Source organism: Haliotis rufescens, unplaced genomic scaffold (genome assembly GCF_023055435.1).
Source record: "Haliotis rufescens isolate VD_foot unplaced genomic scaffold, xgHalRufe1.0.p SCAF_16, whole genome shotgun sequence".
Classification (NCBI taxonomy): domain Eukaryota; kingdom Metazoa; phylum Mollusca; class Gastropoda; order Lepetellida; family Haliotidae; genus Haliotis; species Haliotis rufescens.
In genome coordinates this window covers 11,427,480-11,443,501 of record NW_025963846.1, presented here as the reverse complement: position 1 = coordinate 11,443,501, position 16,022 = coordinate 11,427,480, and the positions used below count along the sequence as shown (strand labels likewise).

At 36.2% G+C, this 16,022-nt stretch overlaps 1 protein-coding gene across 4 annotated transcripts in view; it reads right to left on the bottom strand.

The window, feature by feature from the left end:
- The window catches only part of LOC124134910 (synapsin-like), a 143,035-nt gene that overhangs the window by 38,240 nt on the left and 88,773 nt on the right, over positions 1-16,022 (bottom strand). For 2 of the 4 annotated variants that reach the window (XM_048396866.1, XM_048396865.1), the window contains exons 6-7: positions 10,882-11,032; positions 9,833-9,937 (exon numbers count right to left, since the gene is read on the bottom strand). In XM_048396866.1, coding sequence (XP_048252823.1) covers positions 9,833-9,937; positions 10,882-11,032 — 256 coding nt within the window. The remainder of the gene's footprint in view (positions 1-9,832; positions 9,938-10,881; positions 11,033-16,022) is intronic. The other 2 variants (XM_048396868.1, XM_048396867.1) reach the window with 1 other exon arrangement.

Sequence of the window (16,022 nt, the reverse complement as noted above, 5' to 3'; positions counted from 1 at the left end):
TGCTATACTCTATCCGAGGTACATTTGTATCCCAATACACTATTGTGGAGGTGAGAAAGGGTAAAAAGGGGTTTAAGGTTATTGAATTGTTTGTTTGCATGTCACTGAATCAAAATTATGTGGACCTGTGTGCTTGATGTCAATCTCTGGTGTGTCTAGTCCAGATTCATTTGTATAATGACAATTATATACAGTCAAGTTCCGTTAATCCGACATTGTTGGTTGCATATGATTATGTCGGATTAACGAGTATGAAATTAGGTAGTATAAACGTTCGTGATCGAAAATTGGACAACTACATGATAGATAATAAAACGAACACGTTGGAAAAGGAAAAATGAAATATTCATATTGTTGTGTTACATTGTCAGCGGAATATGTTTTCTAATCATGCAACCACTAAAGTTTAACCACTGCAGCCATTGAAATATGCAGCTACTCACCCACTAGTCTCGCAACAAAACACGGGGCTGTGTACTCGCGGACAGATGACCACGGAGTACGCTGATCACTGTGTCGGATTAACAAGACTGATTAATGAGTGATTTCAGCAAATCGTCGCAAATTAGGTGTGTCGGAGTCGGAGTGTGAGACTGTCGGATTAACGGGTCTAAATAGCACTGATTAAATCGTTTCCCATCATTTGTGTCGGATAAAGCCGATTGTCGGATTAACGAGTGTCAGATTCACGAGATTTGACTGTAGCTGCAATAGTGCTGAGTGCGGCATTAAACAACAAACATCTTTTGATATAATCATAAATTTCCTAACAACATGACATGGACACAACACTCAGATACTGCATCCTGACTCCGAACCAACCAGTCCTTGTTTTATCCCCTTAATGCCAAGCGCCATTCAGAGCAACAAGTACCATCATTTTCTGTTAATCTGTCCATATTTTACCTCTCTTAGAAAAAACATGTTGCCATTCTATTAAACAAAGTGCCCAAGTAACTCTAAATTTAATCAGCAACTAACATGTAACAGTAAGAATACCTTATCTTGGTGTGTTGTTTATTCTAGAAAAGTACAAGCTGAGAAAACAGTTAGTATAAAAGCGGTCAAGTCATTTGCCACTTAAATGTAACTCTAAATGAATATTATGTGTGTGGGACAATGGTCTTATTACTGAAACACACTCCTATCTAGAAATTTGATCTTTCAAGGACATTATTCATTCCATCTTGCGATTTAACAACACTTAGCAGCAATTTGTATTTTTGTCAACATAAAATGACAATGTAAATTAACAAGAGCATTCAGGTGTTTATTTATTTTAGTTCTTGTTAGTTGTTCCTTATTTGGATAAGTTTGCCATATGTAACACTGGAGAAATTATTTTGAAATACAGAAAAGTTTGTAACAAGTTTAATTGTGTATAACATCTTAAATGTTGGCTAATGGAGCTTGTGGTATTTCACCGAGTTGCCAGAGCTAACATTATGAACATAGGAAAAGGTGACAATCACCACATTTCTAAAACTGCTACTGTTATGTGAAAGTATGACCTTTAAATGTACATCATATGTATAATAAATAAGGATTATCATAAAAGTAAATATAAAAGATCATATGAAAACTGGCATAAAAATATCAAACATGTAATAAAAGTGAAAAAGGCAAATATTGCGTAGTTAGAATAGAAAAGCATAAAACGACAAGTGTCGTGACAATAAACAATCAGCCACATCAACATTCTACCATGACATTTTAGAATCCTGCATTCTGAATGTTTTGCCAGAGGTATCACTTTAATCTACATTAGACAATGATCTTGCTGATGAGGGCATTAACTGCGAAAGAAAATATATATTCAGAAGCACTTTTTAAAGTTTAAATAAAGATCTCACTTCTTTGATATTGTTAATTAACGTGTTGTAGATCATACATTATTTACATCACGTGTAACAATATATTTCAGACGGAAAACTTGAAGAACAAATACATAGAGAAAGTATTGTAAAATTCAGTATCATCAACACAGCTTGGCATTTGGTGCTACACTATTACATTGTGTCACAATGCTTCGTCTGCCCTTCTTTAGAACTTTATGACTTTATGATAGTGGTGTCTAGTTTAGAACAAAACATCACAAAGGTCGCTTTCTTTTCTCTTGGGATGTCAGTTTGAATAATGCTTACAAGACATCTGACTATGCGAATTTATTGTGTCTTTTTGAAGTTGTTCAAGTGTTATGGTGAAAGTTATATTTTGGGGATAAAATGCAAAACATGTATGCAGATTAAAACCGTTCTTCGATGATCCCTGAATTTGCCCTTTTATCCTTCTGAAAATAATAGGCTCAACCGATGCCATATCACTAATCATTTTTGCTATAGCTAAAGAGTTCGCATTTGTTTTGTCATTTTGTCATGGTAGAAGGGAGATAAATCTGGTGTGTTTTCAATGTAGAGGTTTCAAACATAGATTTGCTACAAGTAACTATTTCAAATTCAAAACCTCACGCTATTACGTTTGATTTTGAATGAAATTTACAGGTATTGAATCTACGATTGAAACCGCTAAATTGAAAACACACAACAATATTTATCTCCTAATCATAGCATAACGGGTTGTAAACAAGCAAGATAAAAACTATCAAATCACAATATCAACAAATATCTAACATTAAGTAACCATAAAGCTAGTTCACATTCATACCAAGCAACAAAATTGTTCTAATCCAAAGTGAAACTATTCATGACAGAGTTATCTCCCTTTTTCTGATGCTACTTGAAAGTAGGAATGATTGACACTTAAATATTGGATTTCAAATCATAAATACTAAAAATACGGAAAAATATAAACAAACCAATTCTGTTGTCAGTGTGTGTGAAAACATGCTATAAATGGATGATTTCATAACAGACAAATCACCAGGTGTGCCATAGTTTAGACTGTCACAAAACACATCAATTGTGAGGTACGAGTAGGAATGATTTGCCAAAACAATGGTTGTTTCACTGCTTCTCAACTCCAAACAGTTTCCGTAACATTCAAGTTTGTTAAATCTTTAATAACTCCGGTGATGATATATTACAATTAAAACACAATCCCAAGAGAGCTTTTCTGGTAACAATGTTGGACAAAAACATGGTGACTACAAATCATAAGAAATATGAAAACAATATGTCATGTAGTGTCATATCACTTAATAATGAATTCATGGTATCATGCAAGGTTAACATTTTAGAGAAATAATCTTGGTATCATGCAAGGTTATATTTGTCTATAAATCTTGATAGAGAAAAAAATATATGTATTAGGCAAGGATATATTCTGTCCATATTGAATGATAGAGGAATATTCTTAGTATCATGGAAGTATATATCTGTCCATAATGCATGATAGAGGAATCTTCTTATTATCATGCAAGGATATATCTGTCCATATTGCATGATGTAGAGGAATATTCTTATTATCATGCAAGGATATATCTGTCCATAATGCATGATGTAGAGGAATATTCTTAGTATCATGCAAGGATATATCTGTCCATAATGCATGATAGAGAAATATTCTTAGTATCATGCAAGCATATATCTGTCACTAATGTATGATAGAGGAATATTCTTAGTAACATGTAAGGATATATCAGTCCATAATGCATGATAGAGAAATAATCTTGGTGTCATGCAAGGATACATCTGTCCATAATGCATGATAGAGAAATATTCTTAGTATCATGCAAATATATATCTGTTCATAAATCCTGATAGAGAAATAATCTTTGTATCAAGCAAGGATATATTCTGTCCATAATGCATAACAGTGAGATAAGCATAGCATCATGCATGGATATATCGGGTCATAATGCATGATCGTCAAATAATCTTGTTGTCATGCATGGATGTACCAGCTTAAATATTACAGGTTAGAGAGATCATCTTGGCATCATGCTGAGATGTATCAACCAGCAGTGCATGATACAGAAATTATAAGTTTTGGTATCACACAAGCATATATAAGCCTTTATTTCATCATAGGAAAAAACATCTTGATATCATGCAAGGTTATCATAATAGAGTAATAATCTTAATAGACCATTGTATCATGCAAGCCTTATAACATTACATGACCAGGATATATAACCATGGTATTATGGAACCATGAGTGGATCTCAGCATATATTACATGATAGCAAACTATGTTTTGACCTCATGCAAGGTTATATCAACCTATAAAGATAAATAAATAACCTTGCTATCATGATGCCATGCAAGGAGATATCAGCCAATATGGAAATAACCTTGGTATATCACATATCATCATCCTACATGGCATGAAAAGATAAATGGTCTGGGACTCATGTGATATCATGCAAAAATACATTAGCTATTAATTCATTAGTATATCATGATATCATGCAAGGCTATGTCAGTCAACATGACATGATAAGGACATAATTGTGGTATATAATGATATCATGCTAGGATATGTCAGTCAGTATGACATGGCAGGGAAATAATCTTGTTATATCATGGTATCATGCAAGGGTATGACAGTCAATATGACATGGTAGGGAAATAAAATTGATTACATCATGGTATCATGCAAGGATAAGACAGTCAATATGACATCAAAGGGAAATGATATTGATTACATCATGGTATCATGCAAGGATATGACAGTCAATATGACATCAAAGGGAAATGATATTGATTACCGGTACATCATGGTATCATGCAAGGGTATGACAGTCAATATGACATCAAAGGGAAATGATATTGATTACCGGTACATCATGGTATCATGCAAGGGTATGACAGTCAATATGATATGATAGGGAAATAAAATTGATTCCATCATGGTATCATGCAAGGATATGTCAGATACTATGACATGATAGAGAAATACTTTTGTTATATCATGGTATCATGCAAGGATATTTCAGTCAATATAACACAATAGAGAAATAATCTTGATTACATTATGGTATCATGCAAGGATATGTCAGTCAATATGATATGATAGGGAAAAAATATTGATTCCATCATGGTATCATGCAAGGATATGTCAGATACTATGACATGATAGAGAAATACTTTTGTTATATCATGGTATCATGCAAGGATATTTCAGTCAATATAACACAATAGAGAAATAATCTTGATTACATTATGGTATCATGCAAGGATATGTCAGTCAATATGATATGATAGGGAAATAATATTGATTACATCATGGTATCATGCAAGACTATGTCAGTCAATATGACACAATAGGGAATACTATTGATTACATTAAGGTATCATGCAAGGATATGTCAGTCAATATGACACCATAGGGAAATACGTTTGCTATATCATGATATCATGCAAGGATATGTCAGTCAGTATGACATGATAGAGAAAAAATCTTGATTACCATATTTTCTTGAGTATATTGCACACTTTTTAAAAACAACAACACAGCTGTGTAGAAGAGGGTGCGCATTATACAAGCAATTATGAGTTTTGATGTTTTTTTCCCCAACGGAAAGACATTGCCGTGAACAAGTAACACCGGAAATACCATGTCAACAAATCCATACTGAAGTACTCAAATTAATCATGTAATTACACAGTCTGGCTATAAAAAGTGTTCTTTGTATATCTGGACTTATGTTTGTAACTTATTTAATATATTTTATTAAAAATTCTTTTTAATATTGTTATCAATTAATATTGTTATTAATTAATTTTAGCAAAATCATGTGTGAAGCTATCAGAAGATCGCACAACTCACCATTATGAACAGCAACCATGATCAGATTACCGCTATTGACACCTTGAAATGAACTTTAGTTGACAGAGAATGGATACATATATCTTAAATGCCATACTTTGACTCATTAAAAGTCATACTTGTTATAGTTTGATGATTCTATGTCAACAGGCAGTTCTCGCGATCATGTGCGTGGGAGCCTTGACGGTGACTGGTCAAACTGGTTCCATGTGACAAATAATAACAGGCAATAGCGATCAGCTGCTCACTTAGGGTTATAATTATTTTAAATATATTTAGTAAAAGCTGCAAGTAAAATAACAAGATATTGGAATATATCATTCCTGATAAAAAAAATAGTTTCAGATACAATTTTTGCCGATCCTTGCATTAAAATCCTGTAAAGTTATATCATTGGGTGTGTCTTGACCCAATCACCGGTAAATTCCAAGAAAACGTGTGTACAGCTGATTGTTGTTTCTGGCTTAGTTTATGAGAAAATACACAAGGCAATCTTAATTCCTGGATGTAAAACAATGCCTAGCAGAACAAAAAATACAATTTAAATGGTAAGTCAACATGTCTGGTGATTTTTTTATCTCTAATTTAAAATTTGTACTGACCAAGTTTCTCATCACCCGTTCGTTTACCGGAATTCGCTGAAGGGATACGTTGTAATTTTTTTCTGCACATAATATTCAATTATTTTTTTCCAAATACTGAATCTGTTTGAGGGGGTTGTGCATTATACTCGGGTGAGCACCATACTCAAGAAAATATGGTACATCATGGTATCATGCAAGGATATAACAGCCTAAAACAGGGAAACAATATACAATATCATCTTAATATGTAAATAAATAAACTTGGGAAAAAAGGCCATTGGTGCTCTGTAGCTCACCTAGAGTCTAGGACTGTCAATTTTATTAGATATTACCCAGACAGTGATAGCATAGTCCAAATGATTATTAAAGAACAACCACATACTGACAAGTTATTAATGAATACCGTATTCGACGTAATAAGCGCCCCGCTCTAATAAGCGCCCACGGCAACATTTGCGAATATATTGGCTAGTGAACAATCCCAATTAGCACCCCTTCCGATTGATCAATGTACACAAGACTTCATTATTCGCGTATAATACGCACTCGTGTGTTATATGCACCCTTAATTATGGGCAATTAAATTCTGGAAAAATATATCTGTCGTACATAAACACTTCAGGCTGTCAGCATAAACCACGAAATTTATCTTTCAACTCTGTTTTTTTCACCAAAATAATATTCTAATAAGAGCCACCTATTTCTAATTTCGAGAGCGCCCTGGGCGCTTATTACGTCGAATACTGTATATCAAAGTATTGGTACCAACATCAATACCTAGAGACCATCAATTACCCCGGTAAGTGTTGACCTTCACCTTATGTCAATTCATTGGAGTATTATTGAACCTTCACAGAGTGAGGGCCAAACTGTATGAACGATGGAGCTTGCGACAGCAGTGTATACATATTCCAGCTGTGTGACAGCAGAACAAACTAGGGCTGGGATGGGTAACTCGGGTACTCGGGTCGGGTGGGTACTGAGTAGGACCCGGGTACCCACAGGACTACCCGGACCCGTGGTTAGTCACGTGATATATTGTTTAATGACAAAAAGTATCTAAAACTATGTTTAAACTACAAGTCACTAATGTTCGCAGTTCTTCCTGACGACTACGCCCATTCCTTCTGACTTTTATATGTTTGAATAAAAATAAAACTTCAGTCAACTTCAGTGTATACACCAGATCGTTTCATACATGTATCTAAACACATTTTATCACAGCTATGGTCAAACTTTTCCCAATCGGACAGTTTGTACCTACCCCTTGAGACCTACAGCGAGTACCCGGGTAGGGTCGGGTAATAGGGGGGTGGGTACCCGGGTAGTAAATTTGGACTCGTCCCAGCCCTAGAACAAACAATAACTGAGTCTGGACCAGGCAATCCAGTGATTGATATTATGAGCAATGATCCATGTTGCCAGGGTTTGGTGATATTAAATCAACCAAGTCAAAGAGTCTGACCACCTAAAATATAGTACGTGAGAATCTACACAGATGCCCCATCAGACAGGCGGAAACATACAGAAAGAAATATGTCACTGACCTTTTTCCCCACTGCCACTGTACTTTGACAAGAGTTGCCATGATACATAAACTACAAATAATACATTGCCTGACTTTTTAAGCTAGCAAGCCTCTGATGTGCATTTGAATCAATTTAATGGAGATCACAAAGTGTTAAATACTGACATGACTGTCTTAGTTAGCCTCCTGGATATGGCATGGTTCATACAAAACTTGGGCCACCAAATTTAAGGCCTTTTTTAGGCCTTTTCAAGGCAATATGGACCTTTCAAGGTCACTTACCAGTGTTATTGTTTGAGTAGGGGTTAATCTCTTGTTAAACGATGTCATTATACATTATTTAAAGAAAACATAATTCTAACAATAATTAATAATTAACAATTGTTGACCAATCAAGGTCTTTGCAAAACAGTTTACATCATTTTAAGACCTTTTCAAGACAGATTCAAATCAAAGCCCTTATCAAAGTAGGCTGCCAATTCCATGGCCTTCTGAAGTCTGCGCCAACCTTGTATATTTGACTGAGCCACAGCATCAGGCTAGAGGGCATGTAGGCATCGCAAAGTTCACCACGGGCTGACAATGAAGAGACAGGCATTGGACAAGAGACCATGACATTAGCTCACACAAACCATTGGTTCTAGTGAGTAAAAAAGAGGAATCAAATTCAATCTTCTAAATAACATATTTTGTTTTAAACACCATTGAATATACAACAGTATTAATCTGAATGAGGGTCTGTTTGAGACTGCATAGAGTCGTATTTAATGAAACACGAACAGTTACGGAAGTAAGCTCTCTTGGGGTTGAGGATGTAATCTGAGTGAGAGCTGCAGCAGCCATCAGCCTCAGTCCACCACACCACTGCACATACATAGGCTGCAACTACAACACCAGTTTGTGCAGAAACATCAGCTCTGCTCATAGTTCAGCAGTTCAGGATATGCAGAAATAGCACAAACTTGATGATCAACTATCTCATGAAAGTGTGATATACAATGAATTTGATCATCAAAAATTAAATCATCATATATCTGTAGATAATCAGTTGGTACTATTACAGTCTGTAAGGAATACAGTAGTTCCAGTATCCAGTGCAAGAGTTGTTTTTTTAACTTTACAGATTTTTACGGGAAGATACCTTTCAGGAGTTGACAAAGAAAAAGAAGTAATTTTTTTTTTAAGTTTCCAGCACCACTACAGATCGGCAAAAAAAAAATATATATAAAAATAATATGATATAAAAATAATATAATATAATAAAAAAATATAAAACAAGTATAAAAAAAAAAATGGTCAAACGGGGGGGGGGGGGGGGGAGTAGCCTGCAATAAAGCTGTTGCTTTAAGCAATGCAAACCTGATCAATCAAGCCGGAATACTGTTGTGCATCTATGCATCATCCTATCAATTTCAGGGAAAAGAACAATTTTGACTCCCATGTTCAATATATGTTCAGTGGGTACTTCTTTAGAAGATATTTTTTGGTGCAATATGCTATCAGCAGGATAAAAAAAGAGAACAAATTCTGATTTATTTTTTTCCCAATTCAACAACATTTATGGTCAGCGCATCAGTAAAGCAAGTAAAAAAGGTGTGGCCTAATACAAAAAACATTAACACCATAGATTACAATGGGACAGGTTCTGCTGCTCATAAATATAGAAAAAATGTTTCTGTTACATATTTATAAGCCATGAAAAAAACTTCTGAGAAATATGTTCGTTTTGCAACATGGTGACAATATATTTGACAATAAATTGGTGCTTATTTAACTAATCTGTAATAATGCAACATTTCAACCAAGTCACAGCTTAACATTTTCAGGTAAAAACGACCACTGATTGTTACTCTTGCCTTACGAACTGTACCCTCCTGACAAAGTTGGTGTCCTAGCTGCTGTGCAGTATGTGTGGTGGTGGGAGACAGAGGGAGGTGGTTCTGCAGCCCCTGCTGTTTTAGAGAAGAGAAGGAGAAGATGTGAAACTCACCCAGAGGTTACTCACCATTTCCTTGTGGTTAGGGTAGTAAGCTTGCTCAATCAGTGGAAACATCTCCTTTCCCAGCCTTTTCTGTATCATTATCAAATGGGCAAACTGAAATGGAGATGGGGTGAGTTGTTTTACACTGCTCTGAATAGTATTTCCTCTATATCGTGGCATGTCAACTTTGTGAGGGTGGAAGAAAAGAGGCTGGTCATAGACATTTGGTGATTTCCAAGGCTTTACTGATCACTTCTCGTGACTGACATTTTCAGGAAATATCGTGATATACATAGCAATTCATCGGTAAGAACGACTCCTTATAAAACCGAAAGTAATGGTGAGGAATTATTAGTGTCAATAATCTTCATTTACACACATGATCAAACCATACCAACTTCTTTATCTTTTGATACTTAAATAGAAGTGCTTTGAAGAGAGATCATAGTGTCTGTGCTATCTTATTCTCAACTTAATGATGAATAATTTGTTTGAGACATTAAATTGCCACATGAAACACAGCAATCATTTTGATTCTGTTTCAACTCTGAGTCTGAACATTCTAGGAGATCCTGAATATCAGAACGACAGATAGTATTGCTTTTGATTCTCAAGTCGAGTCTGGACATTCAAGGAGATCCTGAATATCATAACGACAGATAGTATTGCTTTTGATTCTCAACTCAAGTCTGGACATTCAAAGGGATCCTGAAGATCATAACGACAGATGGCAATGCTTTGGATTCTGTTTCAACTGAAAAGTCTGGACATTCAAGGAGACCCTAGATGTTTTGTGATAGCACTCATCGAAGCATTTATAATTACTTAAACCAATGCTTTTCATGAAGACTTTTAACTGAGATCCCAGAGTTTGTAAATACTGGAGGACAGAAAGTGACCCTCTCTTCAAATAACCTGTCAAAAACTCAGACAAACTGATGTGGCATGTCCTGACATTCCAACCAAAACTATTACAAAAGATAACACGCCATCAGCAAGTTGACAAAGACAGGTCATCTTTGGAACTTAGAGGGGGCCCTCCCTCCTGCATTACGTACCACCCATGGCTTGTCCAAGAACTGGTACTGAGAGTGGAGGGCATTAACACTAGGCACTCCGCCATATTGGAAGCCTAGCAACAGGTTCCTCCAGTCCTCATGTGCATCTCGGACATGTTGTCTCACTAGCAGGAAGTCAGGTTTGAATGATCTGTAAATATAAAAACAGAACTATTTGACAAGCAGATACGGTAGCTTTTTTTCTCCCAAAGAACACATTGTCTCCGTGAGAGGATTTTTGACGTGTTTGTAACAAGAGTGAGTGAGTTGTGTTCAACCCAGTTTTGAACAGCATGTCAGTTATTTCACAGTGTATCAACTTAAAGTAAGAGGAAAGGCCAATATAACTCTGGACATAGATGCATAGGACTTTGGGGGCACACTGAAGGCCAGACGTTCATTTCTGTGATTTGGTTTCTTAGTATCATGTGATCACAAGGCAAGTCAAGGTGGTGAAATCTGTAGCCTGATCAAGTAAGGTGAGTGCAGCTGTTCATTTGTTTTGCAATGTTGTCTATTTGAGAGTATGACAAACATTCATTTAAGTATCAGCTCATTTGGTCAAGCAATTTCGGAGATGTTAGATATCTCCTTTCTGTAACATCAACAAAGTCATGGACAGGTCTCAATCCAATTACACTGCAGTGCAAAAGAAAGAATACACCTATTTTTTATGGTGGCTATATAAATGACACAAACAAGAAAACAAAATTGTTGGATGGTGATGTGTTTAATACGGGAAGCATAGTTATGTTTTGGACCTTAAAACTGCAGTTTTTCTGCGACTGTTTTCCGCCAAGTAATGTTTTAATAACGTAATTTGTAGTTGTAATTTTAAGTTAAATGAAACTTTCAAATGTATACTTTTTTCTAGGAAGTTTTTGCTGCTATACATCACATCACAGTTTGAGATACATGGACTTTGTGGTGCCTGAGAAGAAGATTCTTAAATATTTCCTAGAATGATTTTTTTTTTCATATAAAAGAATTGCCTATTTTTTATTTCAACACCATGAACAAATATGTACGGAAGCCTTTTAGGGCCATTTGTTATTTTATTTTTTTCTTGAAATTTCAAGATACTAATTTGATATTTCAAGATGTTATGTTGAAATTTAAAGATAATAAGTTGAAATTTCAATATACATACTAAGTTGAAATTTCTAGATGATAACTTGAAATTTCAAGAAGAAAAAAACCAAAACAAATGGCCCTAAAAGGCTTCTGTACAAATTTGAGTCCTGTTATGGTTCCAGAAAACCTCATATCCTTTCAGCCTCATCGGGCAGCTCCATGAGGAAATCAAAAGTTAACAAACAGACATATGGATAAATGATGGTCAGCACACCATTCCACACTTGGACTGTCAGTCCTGGTGAACTTAAAATAGTTACATATATTCAAAATCATTTATTCAATTTGGGATGTGATAAAAAGGCTGTCACCAGTCAAATTTGGAAACACTATGTGAAACCATGTGACAATGAATTGAACCAGTGAGTGGTAGGGAGGGCACTGTTTCCACATCTACAACTTGTACCATAAAATGACTGATAAGCAATGATAATAATGATAGTAGTCCGCTTGTAAAACTCATAACTTCATCTGCAATGTATACCTTAAAAGCTGTATTATTACCCCGTTAAAAATAGATCAGTGAGCACTCAATTTTTCATTTTCAACTCCCTGGGGAGCATACAACCCTAGCTGCCTGTGAGGCTCTAGAAGGTGAACAGTGATATTACCATCTAATCCTACTGGGTATCCATTCACTGCAGCGTGAACAGCAGCATAATTTGAGCAAAGTCACTTGCCCAAGGAGACACCACATTTGTTACATGTGCTTCAATAAGAATAGGTCTTCAGCAACCCATGCTTGCCATAAAAGGCGACTATGCTTGTCGTAAAAGGCGACTAATGGGATCGGGTGGTCAGGCTCGCTGACTTGGTTGATGCATGTCATCGATTCCAATTGCGTGGATCAATGCTCATGATATCAATCACTGGATTGTCTGGTCAAGACTCGATTATTTACAGACCGCCGTCATATAGCTGGAATATTGCTGAGTGCGGCATTAAACAACAAACCAACCAATCAACCAATAAGGGGCAGGACCAAAGCCCTATAAATTCTCAGGAGCAAAGTTGCCAAACAGAGTCACCTATCCAAGGATTCTCCCCAACCACTGTTGCTTAATTTCACCTGGTTTGTGACCTGTGCACTGTACACTGGACCACGTGTCACCACAATGAGGCCCTGTTTCCCCTCTGATCATATGAGTCTTACCGGTATGTGATTAACCAGGAAATTGCATCCCCTGTCCCCTGCAGATGTAGTGCGTACTGGCTCCAAGCTCTCCTAGGTTTTACATTATGAAAACTAGATCATTAGAAACCAGTAAGTGTAATTTTCTGACATTTTCAATACCAGCTTCTATGAAAATAATCATAATTTATCATACCTCCATGTCAGAATGATGAGATCTGATTGGTCTAAGTGATTTTGATAAAATACTGTCTATCCCACCTTGGAGGGGAATAAATTTCTCAAAGGGGAAATAAATCTTTTATACCCCGCCACGAGCAACACAGACTACATGTGGATTTCTGAGAGGCAGAATAAAACCCTTATGCCCCACTTCAAAGCAAAAAGCCGCACACTTTTTCCGAGTCATTGGAAGTCACGTGACATCACAAGCTAACATCAGCTCAATTGAAAAGCTGTTTTCCATCAATGTTGAATTTGTTTGAATTATTTTAGAATGTCATATTTAAACATTCAGTAAGATACATTCATTGTAGCAGGACTACTCAGGGTACATGGTGTTTCATGTATTCCTCATTAGGTTTTATATGCGGGACCCCTCGTGATCCTGCTACAACTTATAATACTTTGATAACATCCAAACTATTCATCAGATATGAAAACTAGATCATTAGAAACCAGTTAGGGTAATTTGCTGACAATTCCATTACCAGCTTCTATGAAAATAATTACATTAAATTTTAATAACATCCAAAATCAGATATCAATCTATGAGGTTGTCCTTTGCGGATGAAAGGGGCGGTCGGGTAGCCAAGTGGTTAAAGCGTTCGCTCATCACGCCGAAGACCCGGGTTCGATTCCCGACATTGGTAAAATGTGTGAAGCCCATTTCTTGTGCCCCCCGTCGTGATATTGCTGGAATATTGCTAAAAGCGGCATAAAAGCAAACTCACTCACTCACTCCTTTGCAGATAAGGACATTTTGAGTGAAGGTATATCTTAATCTTACCAAAGACACTACAACAGTGATCATTCATTTGAATAATTATGCATTGATATTATGGCTACCTTTAGCAATCACCTCATATCCAAGCATATAAGATTTTTATACCATCTTAGTGCATTTGACAGAATAAACATGCTTATTATTCCATCAAATACACTTTGATAATACCTTACCTTGCCTAGTCTAAAGCATGAATATCACTCAAAGTTAAACACTGAAACTCATTAACATTTTAACATCCTTGATTGTAGATTGTAGATGCAACTCACATCACCAAGATAATCACATCAAAGGAAATCTCCCCGACCACCTGGTGTCTTCACTATTGGATACTGATTCATGGACACATGCTTATGATAAAGTCAGAATCATACAATATAGATTTCGCTGGATTATTGAAAGTATTTTGCGGCTTCTATTGTCTAATCGAGTAAAAATACTAATGAAATGGCTCCAAATAGTAATGATTTTATGTCTCCTTCTATTATGAAGATAAGATTAAATCTGACCTATCTTCTAGATGTTACCAAATTATACACTACATTATTGTCCATTAAGCTGACCGAGGACGACATGACGGCCCTAATGGAGGGCGATCAAAGCATGTCAGCGACATCTACTAACTAAGTCAGACACCTGGGGGAGAGTGGGGAGGATGTATGCTGAGTGAGGAGGAGACTCTCGGGAAGCTAATTAATATGATGCGCTGGCTGCTGAATAATAGACAAATCCTCCAATGACCAACTTTGACGAGGGGCTGCAGGGGGTACCAGATTGCGGTAACTGAAAATTTTGTGCTTGAGTTCCATTCCGTTTCTTGGTGCCGTTTTACATTCTGACAAAATACATAATACATGGCACAGATGATCCCGCTGTCTAATGGTTTACCATTTGACATGCAGAGTTGCATCCCTTTGGTGTGCCAGAATCTTATGATATATCTCTGTAAGTGGTATTTTAGAAGATGTAGTATCAATGAAGATACTAGCATCTGTACCAAAACGAAACATCAGATTGAAAGATAAATAATTGTCACATTATTCCTGTGCTCATCAATTTTCCCCAAAGTGGTAAACGTCTTTACCTGTTTCACTTCAGGGCATTTAGCTTTAAGCAGAGTTGTAGTGAATATGGAAAGGGTTTCATCGCTTTTATTTCTTACCATGTTAAGCTGACGTGACATGATATAACCGAAATACTGCTCAACATATCATTATATCTAACTCACACAATTCATAGTGACGTTGATTACAGATTTAGGAGATTGGGGATTATGCACTCCAATACTCCATTCCGTTTAATTCTGGAGTGGTGGGGTAGCCTAGTGGTTAAAGCATCCACTTGTCATGCCGAAGGACAGGGTTCGATTCCCCACATGGGTACAATGTGTGAAGCCCATTTCTGGTGTCCCCCGCCATGATATTGCTGGTATATTGCTAAAAGCAGAGTAAAACCCAACTCATTCACTCGGTTAAGTTCTCGTGTGTCATTTACTTACTTTTGATAAGAACACAATACTTGAACACTTGAATTATCAATTGTGATATTGTTATGTGTTACACTCACAGGGAGATGTGATTGGTTATATAAAGCGGTAACACTGTTAAAGTATAAATGTTTCAAATCACAGGGTAATTACTGGTGAATAGGGCCTAGTTGGGGGGAGGGAACGTACTAAGGACAGTCAAGAAATAAATATGCATGTAACATGGAGACTGATTGTGATAAAACTTTTGATATATTTACAGTTTGATAAAGGTACTATTTTCCTGACAACAAACCACTTTGGCATTTATTATATACTACTCAAAAGAAGTTAAGGATCACCTGATTCTTTCATATTACTATAGTTAATCTCTCATGTCATGA